Source organism: Corapipo altera, unplaced genomic scaffold, assembly GCF_003945725.1.
Source record: "Corapipo altera isolate COAL_440 unplaced genomic scaffold, ASM394572v1 53, whole genome shotgun sequence".
NCBI lineage: Eukaryota > Metazoa > Chordata > Aves > Passeriformes > Pipridae > Corapipo > Corapipo altera.
In genome coordinates this window covers 10,137,331-10,154,608 of record NW_020884900.1, presented here as the reverse complement: position 1 = coordinate 10,154,608, position 17,278 = coordinate 10,137,331, and the positions used below count along the sequence as shown (strand labels likewise).

Genomic DNA, 17,278 nt, shown 5'->3' with positions numbered 1-17,278 from the left:
GGCCCGAGGAGGCGGGTGAGGCGTCCGGAGCGCCCCCGCCCCGGCACGGGCGGGCGGCGGGCCGGGGCTGAGAGGGCGGTGCGGCGGGCGGCCCGGCCCCCAGCGACCCCGCACCGCCGGGAGAGGGCCGGCGGCCACCATGGAGAGCTCCGCGGGGCCGCCCCGGGGGCCGGGGGCGGCAGGGCCGGGAGAGCCATTTTGTGAGGTGGCGAAGCCCTCGGCGTCCCCCGGGCACGACCACAGACGGAGGGGGCTCCCTGCCCTCAGCGGGCGCCTCTCGCCCACAGCGCGGCTGGAAGGGGCCCCACGGCCTCACCTGTCGGTGCAGGGCTGGCCGAGGACAGGACAGGGAGGAGAAAATAGAAATTCCCCCCCCACCCCACCCCGGAGGAACCTGAGCACGGCTTGCAGCAAGCTCCCAGCACCAGATAGTTCAGCCAAACTCAGCTCCACCCTTGAAGCTGAACAAGCATTGAGAGCAGGAGCTGCCCCCTGATCCCCGATCCCCCTCAGAGCCGCCCGGGCAGACAGCGGGGCAGAGGCTCAGCACCAGAGCCTGGTCCTGGCAAGTGCAGATCACAGCCCTTATGTCACACACAAACCCTGCAAAGTTGGTGCAACAGGTCCAGCCACATACAGTGTATAAGACAGAACTTTGCCTTGGCAGAAAAGTTGGTACAACTGTACTAGATCTAAGCAAATCTGGTTATTATGACTACTCTGTCTTAACTTTGCTGATGAAAAAAAAGGTAACTAGTTCCTGCTGTCCTTTGTAGCAGCAGTTAACCTCACCCTGTCTCCTCTGATTTAGTCTATCCCCAGTTGTACCAGTGCAGGTTGTAGGACTGGCAGTGTAGTTGAGACCACAGAAATTGGCTGGGTTAAAAAACCAAGCAACCAAAAAAAAAAAAAAAAATCACCCAACAAACAAAAGTCCCAAAGCAAATAAACAAAACAATAATCAGCCAAAAAGCCCCAACAAACAAACAAACAAAAAAAAACACACCAAAAATGTTCAAATTGTGCATCACTTAAATATCTTCCAACACATCTAGCCAGATCTAGCAAACATCTAAACATGTACATATAACCATATTTAATCAAATGCACTATATCTGAAGAGTTGCTGCTTTGCATTTCAGCTATCCCTACAGCTCTTATGCATTATTTGTACTGACCTGTGCAATCTATTCTATACAATAAATCAGAAATTTAAGAAAGAAAAGCCACTCAAAGGTAACAGTTTCCAGCAAGGTCTTGGTTCTTTTCCCATTTAGGTCCAAGGAAAAAGGATGACACCTGAGGTGAGGACCTGCCACGTTAAGCATGAAAAGCTCTTTGGCTCAAGCAAAAAGAGACTGAAATTGATAAACTGATGTGTTACACAAGAGCTTGGGTTGACCTTGCTTTTTTTATTCAATAGCGAAGACAGTCCAACAAGAAACGCTGAATGAAACATCACTGTAAAGACATTCAAAGATGTAACTGGAAATTTTAAGGGAATAAGAATTACAAACCCTTGGGGTATTTATTAATGACACTTGTGAGACTCCAAAGTTTTGAAAAAACAAAATTCTACTAATTCTACATCCACAAGTAAAATACATGCATGCACATAAAAAGAAAGCTGGGATACATTAGAGCATCATGGAAGAAATCCTAGATGGCTATTTTGGATTTAATTACTCAGAGTATGGAATGAGAGTACGGACAGGAAGGGAAGTAAATGTTCCTCCTATTGACTTTAGCATTAGATTAAAGTAGATCTGCTGGAACAAGAAGCACGGGTAATAAATTCAGTCTCTTATTTAAAATCAAGAGAAGCTCAGTAATAAATGCAGTTTGAATGTCTGACAGCATGAAACAGCGAAGAGATTCTCATGTTATAAAGAAATTCATTTATCCATACAGTTCCAAACACACAGGGAGCCTGAGACCTTGCTGAGTGTTGTCAGGAATCTCCTCTTAACCTCACCTGAAGTGCAGTTGCAAGAGAAATGCCTTACTTATTTCAGCTGCTCACTTCCCTCAGGAGCCTGTAGCCACGTCCCCTGAGGTGTGAAGTAAAAGGGGTTGATGCAGTCAGAATTCTGGTTGATGAAAAACCATAGCAAATTATTATTTTCTTATGATGCAGTGCCAGAAGGAGACATTATCAGCCTCTAGGCAGCATACCCAGTGCCCTGCATGCTGAAACACTTCCAGTTATATCCAGGCATTACCTGAAGAAAACACTCACATAGATCAGATCTTGCTGGGTTCACAATTCCTCCCCCCCCAATACATTAGGTTGATAGAAAAAATGGTGTTATGCTCCCTACAAACCACACCTCCTTAAAACATTAAAAATAATGATCTGACTTTTTTTTTTTTTTGTAACAACAGCTAGAAAGAGAAGTTAGCTAGCACAGCTACCTTGCTGCTTTATAGTCATTTTCCTGACATATTCTATCTTGCCTCATTAAAATACAGAGCATGTCCCGCTGTCATTAGGACATCATGAAAATCTTCATTAGGCAGGGATCTGTAGTTCCCTTTCCCCCTAAGCCCTTTACCTTGTCATTGAAGCTTTTTCATGTAGTATTGTCTCTAAATCTGCTAGAGACTCTGAAGGGGCATTGACATTGCCCCAATTTACCTCATTATGAAGGCAAAGATGATTGATTTGATACATCTTGTGTTCAAGTAATCAAATAATTTCCACCAGCACCACAAGTAGCATGATTATAGAAAATTAGGAACACAATTACAAACAAACATGACCTTGCAGGTAGAAGTCAGTGTGCCTTTCTAATCCTGTTTCCCACAAATGCCAGACAAATAGAAGCAATTCTGAAAAGCTGAGTCACATTTTACTTCCTGTTCAGCTTTGCCACCAAGTGGCCATTCCATTCCACATATTTTAACACTGAATTAAAAAAAAAAAAAGATAAAGAAAAATAGCTAATTCATTCCTGTTCTGACTGAACACTCCAAACCATTACCTAGCTGCTAGCACTCGACTGCTTTCCAAATAACTGCTTTCATAATGGAGAAACAATTTAGCAGGAGAAGCACACAGGATAATCAAGCCAATCCATCTTCTTCTGTACCATAGGGAATGGAGCCATTTGGGATGCAGATGATCCTTGACTTCCTTCTGCTCCATCTCGAAGAAGTACCCGCTGAAGCTGCATGCAAAAGCTGTTTAAATGAAAAGGTGCTATGTGAAAACCTAGACTTTTCTGACACCTCCCCTGACTGAGGCCTGTAAGGTACAGAAGCAAATATATTTTAGTAAATTGTTGTCTCAGACAAGTGCTGTTTATTGAAGTTGAGGCAGAAGTTAGACATAAAAATGGATGTGTGAAATTCTGTAACCATCTCTCGCAGGAAGGCGGATGATCAGAACAGTCTCTTCTGACTCTAACAGCGACATACCTTAAAAACTGGCACAATGCAATGTCCCAGAATCATCTAATTACCCAACAAGAACTTTTTGAAAACCTAAGAAGGAAATTGAATCACAGGAGAGAGAGATATATTCCAGATCCCAAGAGAAAGATGCACAGAGCAAATCTTGCAGAGATAAACCAGGTCTGAGAGGGGAAGACGTGCTATAAGCAGGAGAGAATAAGATGAAGACAAAACTTTAAAGTTGTTCCATTTCATTGACTCTCACTAGTGACTGTTTGAAACTGTTCTTTCTGAATTGCCAGAAATGGTATGGTGATTGGCACAAACTGTGAGACTGCTTCAGAACAAGGGACGTTTTATTTTAAATACACTTTGACATGTTGCTGTACTGAGTTTCAATAAGAATACTTGAAAGCTTTCTTTGAAGAGGACATAAGACTTCCCTGCTTCCCAAGTAATTGTTTTATGGCAAATCTTATTATATGAAGGCATCTTTCAAAAAGGTTGAAACCATGGTCTTAAGTCATTTTCTCCAGCATCACGAAATCATTATCACTGCAATACTCCAACTGCCAATGTCATCCAGTACCAAGAAGCTGCACGGACTTAAAAAGAGAAGAACAAAAACCAAATTATCAGATAGTTGCTGGTATAAATGACTAGCTACTTCACTACTACAGTCTATCCTGTCACACTCCCTTCCCGCCTTCCCCAATAAACTCTCTGAACAGGCTGAGGAAGCACAGGCTATGTTAGAAAAGCTAGTCAAGGCCACAGTCATTACTTGCATCATATCACAACTGTGAAAAACAGGTTAAAGCAATCCAACCTGACTCCAGAATTTTAGGTGATTTTTACATACCAAACCCGATCAGCCACATCAGGTGGCCACACTATTTTAAATCTCACACCTCTGGAGTGATAGTACCTCAAACTCTTCTTTAGGTTCCTCAAAACATCACTCACTTTCTCTGCTTAAAGCATTCCTTCCCCCGCTCTTATTATCTAGTTCAAACTTTTCCTTCCTTAGCCTTAGGCGATTGCTCTTTCTCCTACCATCTGAGACCAAGCAATTCCCTCTCTTCATTTATCTTACTACCTTGAAGATATTAATAGAGTATTAATAATCACCTCTACTCACTCTAAAAATTGAGTTCACTCTGCTTTTTGCTGGCCTCCTTTGTGTTCTCTCATTTCCTCAGTGCCTCCACAACCAAGAGACTTAACTGACAAAGTATTCAAGGTAAGCAGGTCTGTGTATAGGACCTTATAAAAAAAACCCAACCACCTTAGTGCTCTGTAATAGGAACTATGATATAAACCAGTGTGATACTTTTTTTTTTTAATTAACTTTGATGATTCTATGTTGATCCATGAACATGATGTCCTAGAGATCGGAGAAATCCCATTAATCAGTTTTAAAGGAAAATGTGAGTGGAACAAACCAATAAAAGGCAGATATATGATGACTCAGTTGCTGAAAAGTACATGCACTCTTTTGTCACAAACACATCTGGCCATTGTTACTGCGTGGCCAAAGCACAACTGTGCATTCAGCTTACCCCTCTGCACCCTTTTCTCAAGCTCCTGAGACAGAACACCATTAAGTATTAGTAAGAATTAACTGTTACATTGGGACTGGATAGGGTGGAAAAAAGGGTTGAACAAAAAATGACCCTCATAACTGGGCAAATCTGAGGTCACGAAGAAGGAATGCAGAAAAGGATATCCCAAAATAACCCCACATAAACATTTAAAAGCTTTTCCACGACATATTTATATGCAAATAGAAAATTATAAAACCACTGGAGAGACATGGGCTTTCCCCCCCACCCCTGCCCACCATGAGAAGACATTACAATTTTATTTTCTGGTCTGCAGTAGGTAGCTCTTCACATAAATTACATCCTTGTGTTCAAATCAGTAATTTACTGTGAAAAATCAGTCACCCATACCTTCCTCTCCTTCTTGAGTAAGGGGTCAAATACCTGTTATATCTGCTATATTAAATAGCTTCTTTGAAGCCTCTAAGGGCAGTTTCCAAAACCAGTCTAGAGTACTGAAATGGTTGTTTAATATCAACTGAGATTTTTTTAATCCATCTGGAGAAACTAACTGAAATACAAAAAAATAGAAATGTATGCATTATTTAATTCTATTAGGAACAATTAATACATTGTGTCATGAACAATTAGTTGTTTCTTCTTAAATGTACTTAAAAATACCCAACTTTAAAATCTTGTAGCTGACTTAACTGTCGTATAATGTTCACTTGCATTTGATTGACATATTTTATAGCTTCAAAAACGTCAGTCTGAACCTTTACAAAAAGCCATAGTATGCTGTATTGGACCTACAGGAATTTGAAAGCAATTGATTTTCAGGTAACAAAACATGTAGTTCCATAGCAAATAGAACCCAGAGATTTTTTTAAATAGTACAGAAGCTGTGATGGTAGGTTATAGTCATATTTATCTCCCTCACAACCTACACCTTATCAGATGAGTGAAGTAAAAATATACATTCATTAGTTAAATTACACTTTTGTGCAGCATTCCAGCCAAGTAATTCAAGATTAGTAAGTCAAAATTTGTAAATCTAAGTAAGTCAATTTTGTTCAGCTACTGTTTACTCTTCACATATATAGTGCATGGTAAACATGCTCATGCTTTAATGTGCTTTCAGCAACTTAAGACAATCTTGAATAGTTTGATTTTGAAATTTTTTTTGTAATCAACAAGAGTTCTATGCTTGGAGCTCCCTCAATTGACAGTCACATAATGAACTGGTATAAATTTTGAGTAAAAGCCTGGAATGACAGATAACCCTAGAATGCCATCAAAATCACTGTGCCCAAGTAGTAAAGAAGCTAAAATTTAGCAATATGAAATTATTTTAGATTTATTATCAAAGTTCAGCTTTATTGTACTCATTTCTCTCATGTATTCATATTTAAAATTATTTTGATTAGTGATATATACACACACAAAGCTTCTGAAGCCTGTGGTTCACTGATGAATCATCTGGGCCTGGGCCAGCCAAAACTTAACATAATCCTTCTTCAGCAAACCTACTGTAAGTTAGTTTACAAACAGATACTTGATCTTCTTAGTCACGAGTATATTCAGTACTTACTCACTCAAGAATGAACATTAAAACAATTCTACTGATGCCAATAAGGAAGTTTATGTTTCTTCAGCTGAACTCATCCATTTGCATCTGCTTCCACAAATACGCCAGCAAAAATACTCAGGGTTCTGAAGTGACTGTATAGCTGGGCTTAGCTGGTACTTTTACATTAATCAAATATCAATCTTAAAAACATTTCCAAGTTATACTGTTTTGGTTTTAAAGGATGAAAAAGTTTCTTCTATGAACTAGAAGAACGATGCAGATATAAAATGATTCCAGAAGTAGTGCAAGAGAATTAAAACCATAATTGACTAACATGCTTTTTCTAAAACATTTTCTGAAACATTAAAGGTAATTCCATCAATGATAGTAATGGTGAAGAAGTAGTTTAAAAGAAGCATTACAGATATCTAACTAGACTTGAAAAGGTTCTGAACTGTGCAGTGATAAAATGCTAGAGGCAGCAGGCATAGATGGATAAAAACATCCTACTTTTGCTTTTTACCACCCATAGTGCTAAACAGGAGACAACACAGTAGGGTAATGAGACTCCAGCATACATCTAACTTCAGCGAGGTGTTTGTAAAACCCAAGCACATTTTTCTTTGCCCAGGCTGGCACAAACACTAACTTAACCTACACTGTTTGTCCAATGTCTATTTATACACATAGCAGAGGTATGTAAGTGCTTCTGCATTTCACATGGCATGAACATAACTAAAGACTGCTATAAAGAACATTGTCTTCTCTCTCCATCAGTCAATCCTCCCTTCTTAAGAGCTTCAGCAGCAGACTGCAAGGATCTTCTCTGCACAAGTATTTATCCACTGAGAAAAGGAAAGAAAATTTAGACCAGTTACTGAGTGTTCCTTGGAAGGACAGACACATTTGAGTGGAGATACGTAATGCACACATTTCCTTTCATTCTGCCTTCTTCACCTACCCATCTGTTCCTCCCTATTCCAATCCACCCTCTTGTCTTTTGCTTTCCTTCTTCTCTTCTCCCTACACACCTGCCCTTGTCCGTCTCCCCAAATGACATTAGAAGCAAAATCTGCATGACTGCCAGTATTCTGGAATCCTGCCTGTACTTTCTGTGTGCTACCCAACCATCACTGGTAAGCCAATCTCATAGAAAAATCATAGAAAATATCAGTAAGACAGTTCCCTCTTTCCAAATTGCCCACACTTTAACATGGGTGCACTAGCCTTTGTTAAGAAAGGATCAAGCACTTCCCTTGCACTTCACTTCCCTAAAGCAGGGTACATTTTGCTGCACACTCCAGCACACACTCCATTTGACCACATCTGCTGCTCAGCAGGTCTGAACCTGATTTCCACAAACACCATGTACAAACTCAGTTGCCTTCAAGAGAAGGAACTGCACTAGGTAGTTCCTTTTCCATACACAGAAGGATCATATTTACATGAATTTGCTACTCCTAGGACACCAAGTTACTCTTCATTTTATTATTCCTCTTTTTTGCCCCCTAGAGTCAGGTCTAAATGCATATTACAAACACAATGAGAGATCATATAAGCAGGGAATATGAATTTTATTTTTAGGAGAACTGAAATTAAATTATTTGCAAAAGGTAAATTTCAGTGTGTACTGTGTTCTTTTCACTTAATTCCATCTAGTAACATGCTCTGCAGCCAGTGACAGGCATTTTACAAAGAAAAGGTTATATTGCATTAAAGCTTACAAACTCTTAAGACTTCTAAATAGCTGCTGAATTCCTTGTGGAAACTCCCTCCTCACCCTTCCAACAGGAAACTTTAAGGAGATATTAAACTACTACATAATTGATTTTTCTAGGGTTTAAATAACCTATAAATATCACTGAAAAGACTTGCAAGTTAGCAGTTAGTCAAGTGAATTACCAAGTAAATATTAACTTACTGACCTCACTAAGATTTGCAGGCACAAACTGAAGATGAAGTATTTTTCCAGTCTCACATTTTCTCCCATGTTAAATTTATTGTTGAATGTACCTCAGTTTGTTTCTCTTCAGATGTACTAACACATTCTCCGTATGGACCCCGCTTTTCCTTTTCAGGCCTCTGGTTCACGTCACAGTGATTGATATACACAGGACATTGACAAAACAGTTTTGAAACACAGTAGCTAGAACTATATTAATGGAATAAGGCCTTAAAAAGCCAACTTGGATGCCACTACTGAGTTGTATCAATTCAGAATTATTCTGCAGAGCTTTACGGAAGGACACTTCCTCTCCTTCCCGGTCACTAGGATATAATAAATCAATCTAAGCATGCATATTGTCTTTATTTGCAAAAGTTTCATATTCTATATTGATTCTTGAAGAGGTGACTTTTTACTTTATTTTGGCAGCTTATTCTTTTTGATCATCAAGACTACTTAAGTCTCACTCGGCAACCTGAATTTTTTAGAGCTGTAGTCAAACAAAGCATCAAATACTTATCCATGTCCTCATTTGCATCCTGGGGCTATGGCACCTTTCACCAACTGCTGAAGGTATCAAAAAGCTGAAAACAAACAGAGGCTGCTTCTGCCCAGATTTCCTTTGCTCCAATAGTATCCTTCTACCAGTGAGAGAGAGAAAAAATGGCAACAGGAATGCTTCTGTCTAAACATCAACCCTTCACTCCAGTCGCTTCCTAAAGCCATAATTTCTATGGCTAGAAATTTAGCAGCTGGCTATGGTGTGAGACTAACAATTCTGGATCTGTTGAAAAACCTCAATCAAATAGTTGTTTCAAGTAAATAATACTCCAATTGTTTATATTTTAAAAAAATCAGTAAAGTTTCATATTATTTAATTGGCAAAACCATCATGTGAAAAAGTCAAAAGTCATGAGAGCTTTTTAGGAATGGAGGGGTGGAAGAACAGAGTGCTTTGTCCTGGTAACCACTGCTAGAGGGGCAGTTAAGTACAAAGAAGTGTGCAATATAATCCCAAAGGTAAAACGCAATTTCACACGATGTAGTTACACGAGATTGCGACAGTAACAGATACAACAGCAACTCTTTAGAAACAAGAAACTGAGAAATTACACTGATGAAATTCCATCAAGCCCTGAAGTGCAAAGCATGAAACGAGCGCGGAGTCCCTCAGGTGAGGTAGCGCAGGAGGCGCGCCGAGCACTAGAGGGCAGGGCAGCCCCTGCCGCGGGCTCCAGCCCCGCTCCCGACAGAGGCGTGTCCCAGGAGGAGCATCAACAGAACCCTCCACGCTTTTAAACACCTCGTAACCAACACACCTGAAAGCGTTTGCAGGAACAGGGGCACAAGTGTGATTAAAATGACACTTCTCACTACACTAATAATTTCTAATGATTTTTCTGTGTATCTGCATACACTACCATCTGGCATAGATGCTGTAGTTTTCCCTCAAACAAGAGGTCTCAAAATACTTTTCAAAGGACACTGTTAACTACTGTCCATTATGAGGGAAAATTTAAGTGCTGAGCAGTAATGAAACATCAAGTCAAGAGTCAAAATTAGGCATGTCTTCCAATCTAAGTCTGTATTACATAAATTTTGTTAATGAACTAGAATAAACAATTGACTCATGTTTGTTCACATGTAAGAAAATAAAGCAAAAGTTTCAGGCCAACTGGTGAGTAAAGCTAAACAGCAAAGAAAGTTCATACACAGACAGGTAAATAGAACTATTTTCATAGATTTATTTGAAAAATACTTACAAAAGCAAGTATGTTTGACACTAAAATAGTTAAACTTATTCTGTGTTTACATTGGTGTAATTAAGCGTGCAGCATTAACAGTCTTTTCTGCTCGAAGCATTGTTAGTTTGCCTTAAGGAAGTGGGGAAAATCGGGGTTTACTGATGAATGTCTCCCTGCCACTTCCTCTGCAGCAACTACACCTGTGATCTCTGCACGAGATCTCAGCACACTGAAAAGTGGGTTTGCTTTACTAACTGTGCTTTACTAACTGCCACCTGCCAAGTACAGATTTACTGGAACCTGGAAGGTGGGTCAGTTTTTTTTCCTCAGGAAGGAACAGGAGAAGATGAAGGAGAAGAAAACAAAAGGATTGGGGGTTTTATGTGAAGAATTTACCAAAGCTACATTTCATGAAAAAGAGTCCTTAAAAATGTCCTTTTGTTAGTTGCCGTCTTCCTTCAAAGCATGCGCGCATTTCTGAACTTACCCGTAAACCAATGCCCCTGAAGCTCACCATTCCTATAGCACTTGTTTGCTAGGACAGGCCAGGACTAGAATAGCTAAGATTCCCCATCCAGACAGCAGTTCAGTAGTGTCAGAAACAAAATACAGTGCAATTAGTTTCCACAGATTGTATAGCTACATTTTAAGACAAAACTGGCACAGATACTGACTGAAAGAGTTTCCTGTCTCCACGCAATCCATGCTCTGGCAACAGCTACAATCCACTCCCAAAGCAGGTTATTAGGGCACATGGAGCGGACAGGATCTCACCAGCCATTATTCTGCATGGTGCCAGTAGCTGCTGCTGCTCGAGCCAGCATATTTCTGTGTGCCTCTGAAGCAGAAGAAAAAGTCCCATCCATCACATGCATAGGCAGCATTCGCCTTCTGCCAGGCTGAGGGGTGTAGCTGTTCTGCCGCCAGTCTTCTTCTGGAGGCATATCAACTCTCCTTGGACCCGGGGCCTTAACACAAGAAGGGGGCACAGGGCAACCTTGGGAGGCACCGGGATCCCAAGAAGGCTCACGTGGTATTCTTAAAGTGCTGTAGTCTGTGCTGGCTGGTAGCCTGCAACCCATGGTGTAAGATTCATGCATTTGATGTTGTGAAGGCTGCTGGAGGAAGCCTTCCTGTAAATTCTTGCCTGGCTGGCCAGCATGTTTTCCCCAGAGTGTTGTTCGTTTATCTGGTAACGTGGCTGTTTGCCTGGCAGGGTAACCTGTGTTCAGCCAATGGCCAGAGACACTTGATGCTCCAGCTCCTAAATGCAGATTAGCAAGAGGCTTTTGCCCCTGGGAAAGGGTGCTTTTGGGTGCACAAGGGAGACTCCCATAGCTCAGTGCCACACCTGGGTTGTCTTCACCTTGGAAAGCTTCACTCCTGTCAGGCACAACCAAAAGTTTCTGGATGATGTTCTTCTGATCTCCTGAAGAAAAAAAAAATTTGCTTAGTTATATTTTTTATTTCATCCTCTCAGAATTTTCAGCAGCTGCCAGCAGGTGACAGAAGAACAACAAAATGACCAATATATCCAGTTACTGGTTGACATGCAATTCTGAATAAAAGGTAGCTGCACCCTTTCTACCATTCATTTTCCTCACTGCATTTCCTCCTTATCCTACCGCAGCTGTTGTCACAGACTTCAGATTTCTTTACTAGCCCCTTGTGTCATCATGGAGGACCCAAAGAAACATTTCAAGGCTGGTAGATCAAACTGGTTTTGATGCTGTTACAGGGAAAATAATTCTCATGCAGGAATTAGTTATTTCTACTGGTACAACTACATGTGTGATTTGCAGGAATGAGTAGCTCGTGGAAGTACTGTCACACATGGTAAGAAGGTGGTGGGTCTTACTGCTACTTTTACAGTAGAGAAAATACTTCACAAAAATATTAATACGATTTTTTATAAGGTCATCATGATGTTTCCATAAAGATTACTGGGTTTGGTTATGTACATTTAGCACAGAACCACAGAAAAACTCCAAAGGGGAGAGAAGACACGTGATTTGTCCTCCCAGATCTCTGGAGGAATTATGCAGATGGTGAAACTCCATTATGAAAGACAAGAACTGAGGAGCTGTATTTCAGCAAAATTTCTGATCATGAAGAAGGATGAAAAGTCCTGTGATTACCTGACAGTTTACGTGCCTTGCCCACCATGCTGGGCATCAGTACATCATAGGGTGGGTGTTGCACCTGGTTTGGGTTGTGCTGGGGATCAAAGGGAAATACAGGAGGATCATGGGGGAAAGGAAGGGAAGTGGAGCTGGAAGAACGGTGGCTGGTGTCCACTGGCATTTTCCTCGTATTTGGTGCTTCCTTTTATAAAATGAGAAAGGAGAAGAACAGAACATAAAATGATGAGTAAACACAGAGTTGGGTTGAATCAAGCAAAGACGGTGTTGATCCAAGGAAGAAAGGGATGAGTCACCAGAACAAAAACATGCATCTGTGTGTGAAAAGGACAGACAAATAAAAACTGCATCAATCCAGTAAGGCTCTTACTGCAGTGGTGGGCTACTTAGGATCATTTGACTGGAACCAAAGAGAAAAAGCCAAAACAAACACAAACCATTCCTGGAGGTTTGATTCACAAACTGAATCCCCAAAACAACGGCAGGCCAGTCAGCATTGGAACTGGCAAGCTATACAAGCCATGAAATAAGAATATTGCTGATCCTTCCTTCCTGTTTTCTAATAGGCTTTCCTGAAAGCTCTGATTCCAGACTGTAAACAGATTTACCTGTTGTAGCTGAAGTATTTACCTGTGCTGTGCTGTTTCACTCTGTTAGGAGGTACCTGCCCCAAAAAGCAGGGATGGCTGAATAACAAACCAGGACAGACTTGAGCCCAGTGTTAACTTGAAGAGTAGTAACAGACAGCCATCCCATTGGCTGCCTGTGTTGTGGGAATAAAAACCTCCAGCAGAGAGGGTGGGTATTGGACACCATGGATTTGTAACTGCTTCTGCCAGCACCTCCAGGTATGTGTTAAAGCCCTTAACTAAAGCACACTGAGGAGCAAACACTCAGAAGCTGACGTGTTCTTAGTTTATGGTACACAGCAGAAAGGTGCAATTGCACCAACCCATTTAAATAACTGATTTGGCAACTGAGACTCTTCTACACTTATTAATACAGTTAATAAAAATAAATAAATCTTAAATACAGTTTGTAAAAAATTCAGTCCAAGTCAAAATGTCACATCATATCTGGCTATGTTGCTAAACACTCTATTATTGTTTTCCTCACTGACAGTTTTAACTTGCATCTAAGACTACTTAACAGAGAGGACAAAGGAAAAATCAATCTCCTTATTTTTAGTTACTTCCTGTATGTCTGCATTTTATGTACCAAGTCTTGAATTGTCTCCCCTTTAGAGCTTACTTTTACTCTCTAAAAATGCTACTTGCTGAATATACCCATAAGAGAGCAGAAACTTTCACAAGGCTATTTAAATTATTAAGGTTTTTAAATTATAGGTATATGAGAAGCTTTCTTGAAAATAAGTCAACTGAAAAAAAGTTTATACTGGGTATTTTTGTATACTGACAAGTAATGTTAGCTACCAGCTGCAGCAGCTACTACTCTACAATGACACCTGAAGAAGATGGCTTTGTTACTTAAAGAAAAGTTTATTCTTCTTCCAAAGACAAAACAAAAAATACATGCTTTCATAGCAGCTTATTATCCACTGTCTGCTGTCTTGTTAGTTAACTACTAAATGCAGACAGAGAAAACACCAATTTTATACACAGATGATGGCTCTTTGGAAAGATGCACATCATTCTACTTACAAAACTGTGAGAAGAGACCAAGGTCTCTTCTCTGTTTGAGATAACTGTCCCACTGAGACTGCGAGCAATGCGACGGAAATTCTCTGCACTGTATATTTCCTCTTCTTCTGATTCCCTGCTATGTTCTCGGGTATATGTGACCTGCAGACAATATCACACATTTCAGAAAAGGCTCTCCATAATATCAATTTTGTATAATAATTTAGGGAAGAGATGATAGAAATCTAACAATATACTTCAATGATATTCCATGACTTTTTTTTTTTTTTAAATCCTTCCTTCAGGTACTACCTTAGAAACTTAAGATAAATGGGTCTGTTTGGATCTGGTGAATAAAAATATTACTCCTTAATCTTTCTTCTGTTAATAATTATATACTGATTGACTTGCCTGAGATTCACTCTTTTATAAGTATCTACAGCCAGGACAAAATGTCTCTACTGTAATGAATCTACCTAAAGGACTGACTGCTGCTACAAGGCACTGCCCCTGGAGAGATAATCATGGCTGCAGCTGAGAGATATCTTATGATAAAGTACTACAGTCATCTCACAACAAAAAAAAATAAATCTAGGATTATTTGATGAGCGCTGGAAGCTCGTTAATCTTATGCTAGCAAGGGAAATGTTTATTCCCTTTTTCTTTTCCTTTGTCCTGTAAAAGGAAGACCATTTAAACTCCTGCTATTGAGTATGGAAATATTACAGGAAATGCCATTTCCCCTTGAAAATACTTTCACGTCTTCATATACAGGCACTGATATGTAACTGCCAGTTACTTAAATAGTTTCTCCCCCCCAAAAAAGAAGAAAAAGAATGTTAACGTATTTCACTTCTTCTACTATAAATTCTTTCTTGAACAGGCCAAGCCCTTCCCCCTCTAGCATATCTTAAGTAAGAATATGTCACCTTGGAAACAGAAGAGACAGTGGATCCACACAGACTGCGCTCGATCTCTGCTGTCGGGGTTTTCGAGAGCCCCATGCCAGCTGTAGCAGGCAGCTTCCTCACATTCAGGTTCACTGAGACTGGGAAGGAAAACACTATGGTTAAATTCAATGCCTGACTGCAGGTTAAGACACATTTCTGACTATCTTAGGTCTGACACCAGCAAAGACAGACAGACTACACAGACAGAACAAGAAGTCAGAGATCCCTGGAACGTTAATACGCAAGCTAACTCCCAAAATTGCAACGGGAGACAGTCTATCAGGATACTATGCCTGCTTCACTTGCCCCTTTGCAGGCTTCTGGGGAGCAGTTAATTGAACTATTTAAGAGTTAAATGATTTAAGTGCACACCAGCACTTGTTTGATAGAGAGGAGAGATTGTTTAGGGGGCATAAAGGGACAAAGGACAGCTACCAGAAGGAAGCTACCTAAAGTTACTTGAGATAAACAAGTCAGCCTTAGGTTCCCCACAGAGTAACCTGCTTGTTCCCACCCAATGCAACAGTTTCTCAGCCATTAGTTGTGCTCATTAAATAGATAAATGTGTTATTTTTAACTAGGATTGCTACAATCACTTCACTGCAATCCTCATCAACCAGTTACAACCCTAAAATTTCTCATGGAATAGACAGGCACATCAACGGCCTAATAAAGACTGTCACAGGGAATCTCATTGTAAAGGAAGAAAGGTGATGTACTGATAATGACACCTTTGCTGCATTGAGGTACTGCACTTGGAGGAGCAAGGTCTTGGCTTTAACTCTGCTGTAAGGCTCAGCTAAAGAAATACAGGCATTTTCACCATGATTCTGAATGTAAAGGTCTGACAAAACCAGTTGACATGGGTCAGAAAATTTCAACAGCATTTGCAAATGATTAGCTAATCCAAGTTAAAAGCAAGAAAGAGCTGTCATAGACCTAACTCAGGTGACTTTCATCCAGTTCATCACAGTAGATGCATTGGTTCAAACTTTTCAGTTTTATATAGAATTTGCAGAACTTAGGAAGAAACTGAAAGTCACAGCAAACCAGAAGTAAAGGTCTCAAACACACACTTCACTTTTGAAGAATACCTATATCTCACAACCCTCATACACGTAGTGGGAAAATAGACAAGAAGAGCTGGCATAAGAAATGGCGCATCTGATAAAAGAACTCTGAAGTTCCAGCTAACACTAAAGCAACTGGGCTTTATCACGGTAGATTTCCAGAAAGAACTTCCATAATCAGTTAACCAGTAGGAACATAAAAGACCTTCTGATTCAAGCCCATGCAAGAGAGCACCTGCAAAGCTCTAAGGTCAGATCCTGCCTAACTCTGAAAGAAAACCAAAAGGACAACGAATGGGAAATAGTCACATTTCGATGTCTCAAATGGTCTGTGAGTGGACTGCAAGACAAGAAAGTTCCAGAGAAAACTCAAGCTGTTGAACAAAAACCTGTTCAAGAGTTTACTGCAGTACTCACTCTGGTCACCGCCAGGTCTGACACTGTCAGGAATGAGGGAGGCTCCACATCCATGGGTGCAGGGCAGGGCAAAACCTGTCTTGTGTATGTATTGCAATACATATAATATTTCTATAGCTGTATCTGTATCACTTTGGTACCCACCCATCCAATTTCAGGTTGCACTGTATTTAACCAGAAAATCCATAGCTTTAATACTATGACAGAGATTATAAGGAAATTTGCTTCACTTGTGCTAAGCAGAGAAACAAGGTTGCTCTATCTCAGGCAGGAGATTAGATCAGCTTAAGTGGAACCAGACTGCTGTCCTCAGACTCTAATTGAATGTCTCTAGCAACAGCTGGATGACCTCACCAAGAGAATCTGTTCATTTTCTTTCGGCACCAACTAATCCACAGGGTTTCATGGATCTTAGTGCAGGTCATGTATCTGTAGTGCTGCTTTCACAAGTAATTTTCCAGAACTTAAAGCAGGTAGTCCTTAGCAAAACACAGGTTCAGCTCTCATAGATCTAAGAAACACTTTTAAAAGTTATTTCCCCTGAACCAGGTACAGACTAAATTCTTGAATACAGTACAATCAGTTAAAATTCACAGATGTGGAGAATGTTAATTTCAGGCATAGAAACAGTTTAATAAATTCCAGAGGTGATGCAAAACTTTCAAACAGCGAAATTTAGCAGCCTGACATAAGCAGCTAGCTCCCTACTTGAAAACAACATCTATGTTACTCTTAACAGATGTTGCTCTCCATTTGCCAAGACCAACCGCTACTCTGTAGCCACCCCAGGCAGTACGATCACACTGCTTTCTCTACTTAGCTGGAAGGTTTTCAGAGTCTACAACCTGAATTTTTCTGCA

At 40.4% G+C, this 17,278-nt stretch overlaps 1 protein-coding gene and 1 long non-coding RNA gene across 11 annotated transcripts in view; one reads left to right on the top strand and one right to left on the bottom strand.

Moving 5' to 3' along the window:
- The first annotated feature begins 261 nt into the window (after positions 1-261).
- On the top strand, positions 262-5,208 carry LOC113950070. 2 transcript variants are annotated; one of them, XR_003528658.1, is made up of 3 exons: positions 262-671; positions 3,098-3,254; positions 3,373-5,208. It is a non-coding gene; the product is annotated as an uncharacterized LOC113950070 (long non-coding RNA). The 2 variants fall into 2 exon arrangements; XR_003528657.1 differs by lacking the exon at positions 262-671 and adding an exon at positions 924-1,304.
- A 4,968-nt stretch (positions 5,209-10,176) lies between these two features.
- Positions 10,177-17,278, bottom strand: part of USP54 (ubiquitin specific peptidase 54) — a 96,231-nt gene continuing 89,129 nt past the window's right edge. For 7 of the 9 annotated variants that reach the window (XM_027649383.1, XM_027649388.1, XM_027649387.1 and 4 more), the window contains 4 exons: positions 14,911-15,029; positions 14,003-14,143; positions 12,339-12,525; positions 10,177-11,629 (listed from right to left, as the gene is read on the bottom strand). In XM_027649383.1, coding sequence (XP_027505184.1) covers positions 10,971-11,629; positions 12,339-12,525; positions 14,003-14,143; positions 14,911-15,029 — 1,106 coding nt within the window. In that variant the 3' untranslated portion in view covers positions 10,177-10,970. The remainder of the gene's footprint in view (positions 11,630-12,338; positions 12,526-14,002; positions 14,144-14,910; positions 15,030-17,278) is intronic. The other 2 variants (XR_003528656.1, XM_027649390.1) reach the window with 2 other exon arrangements.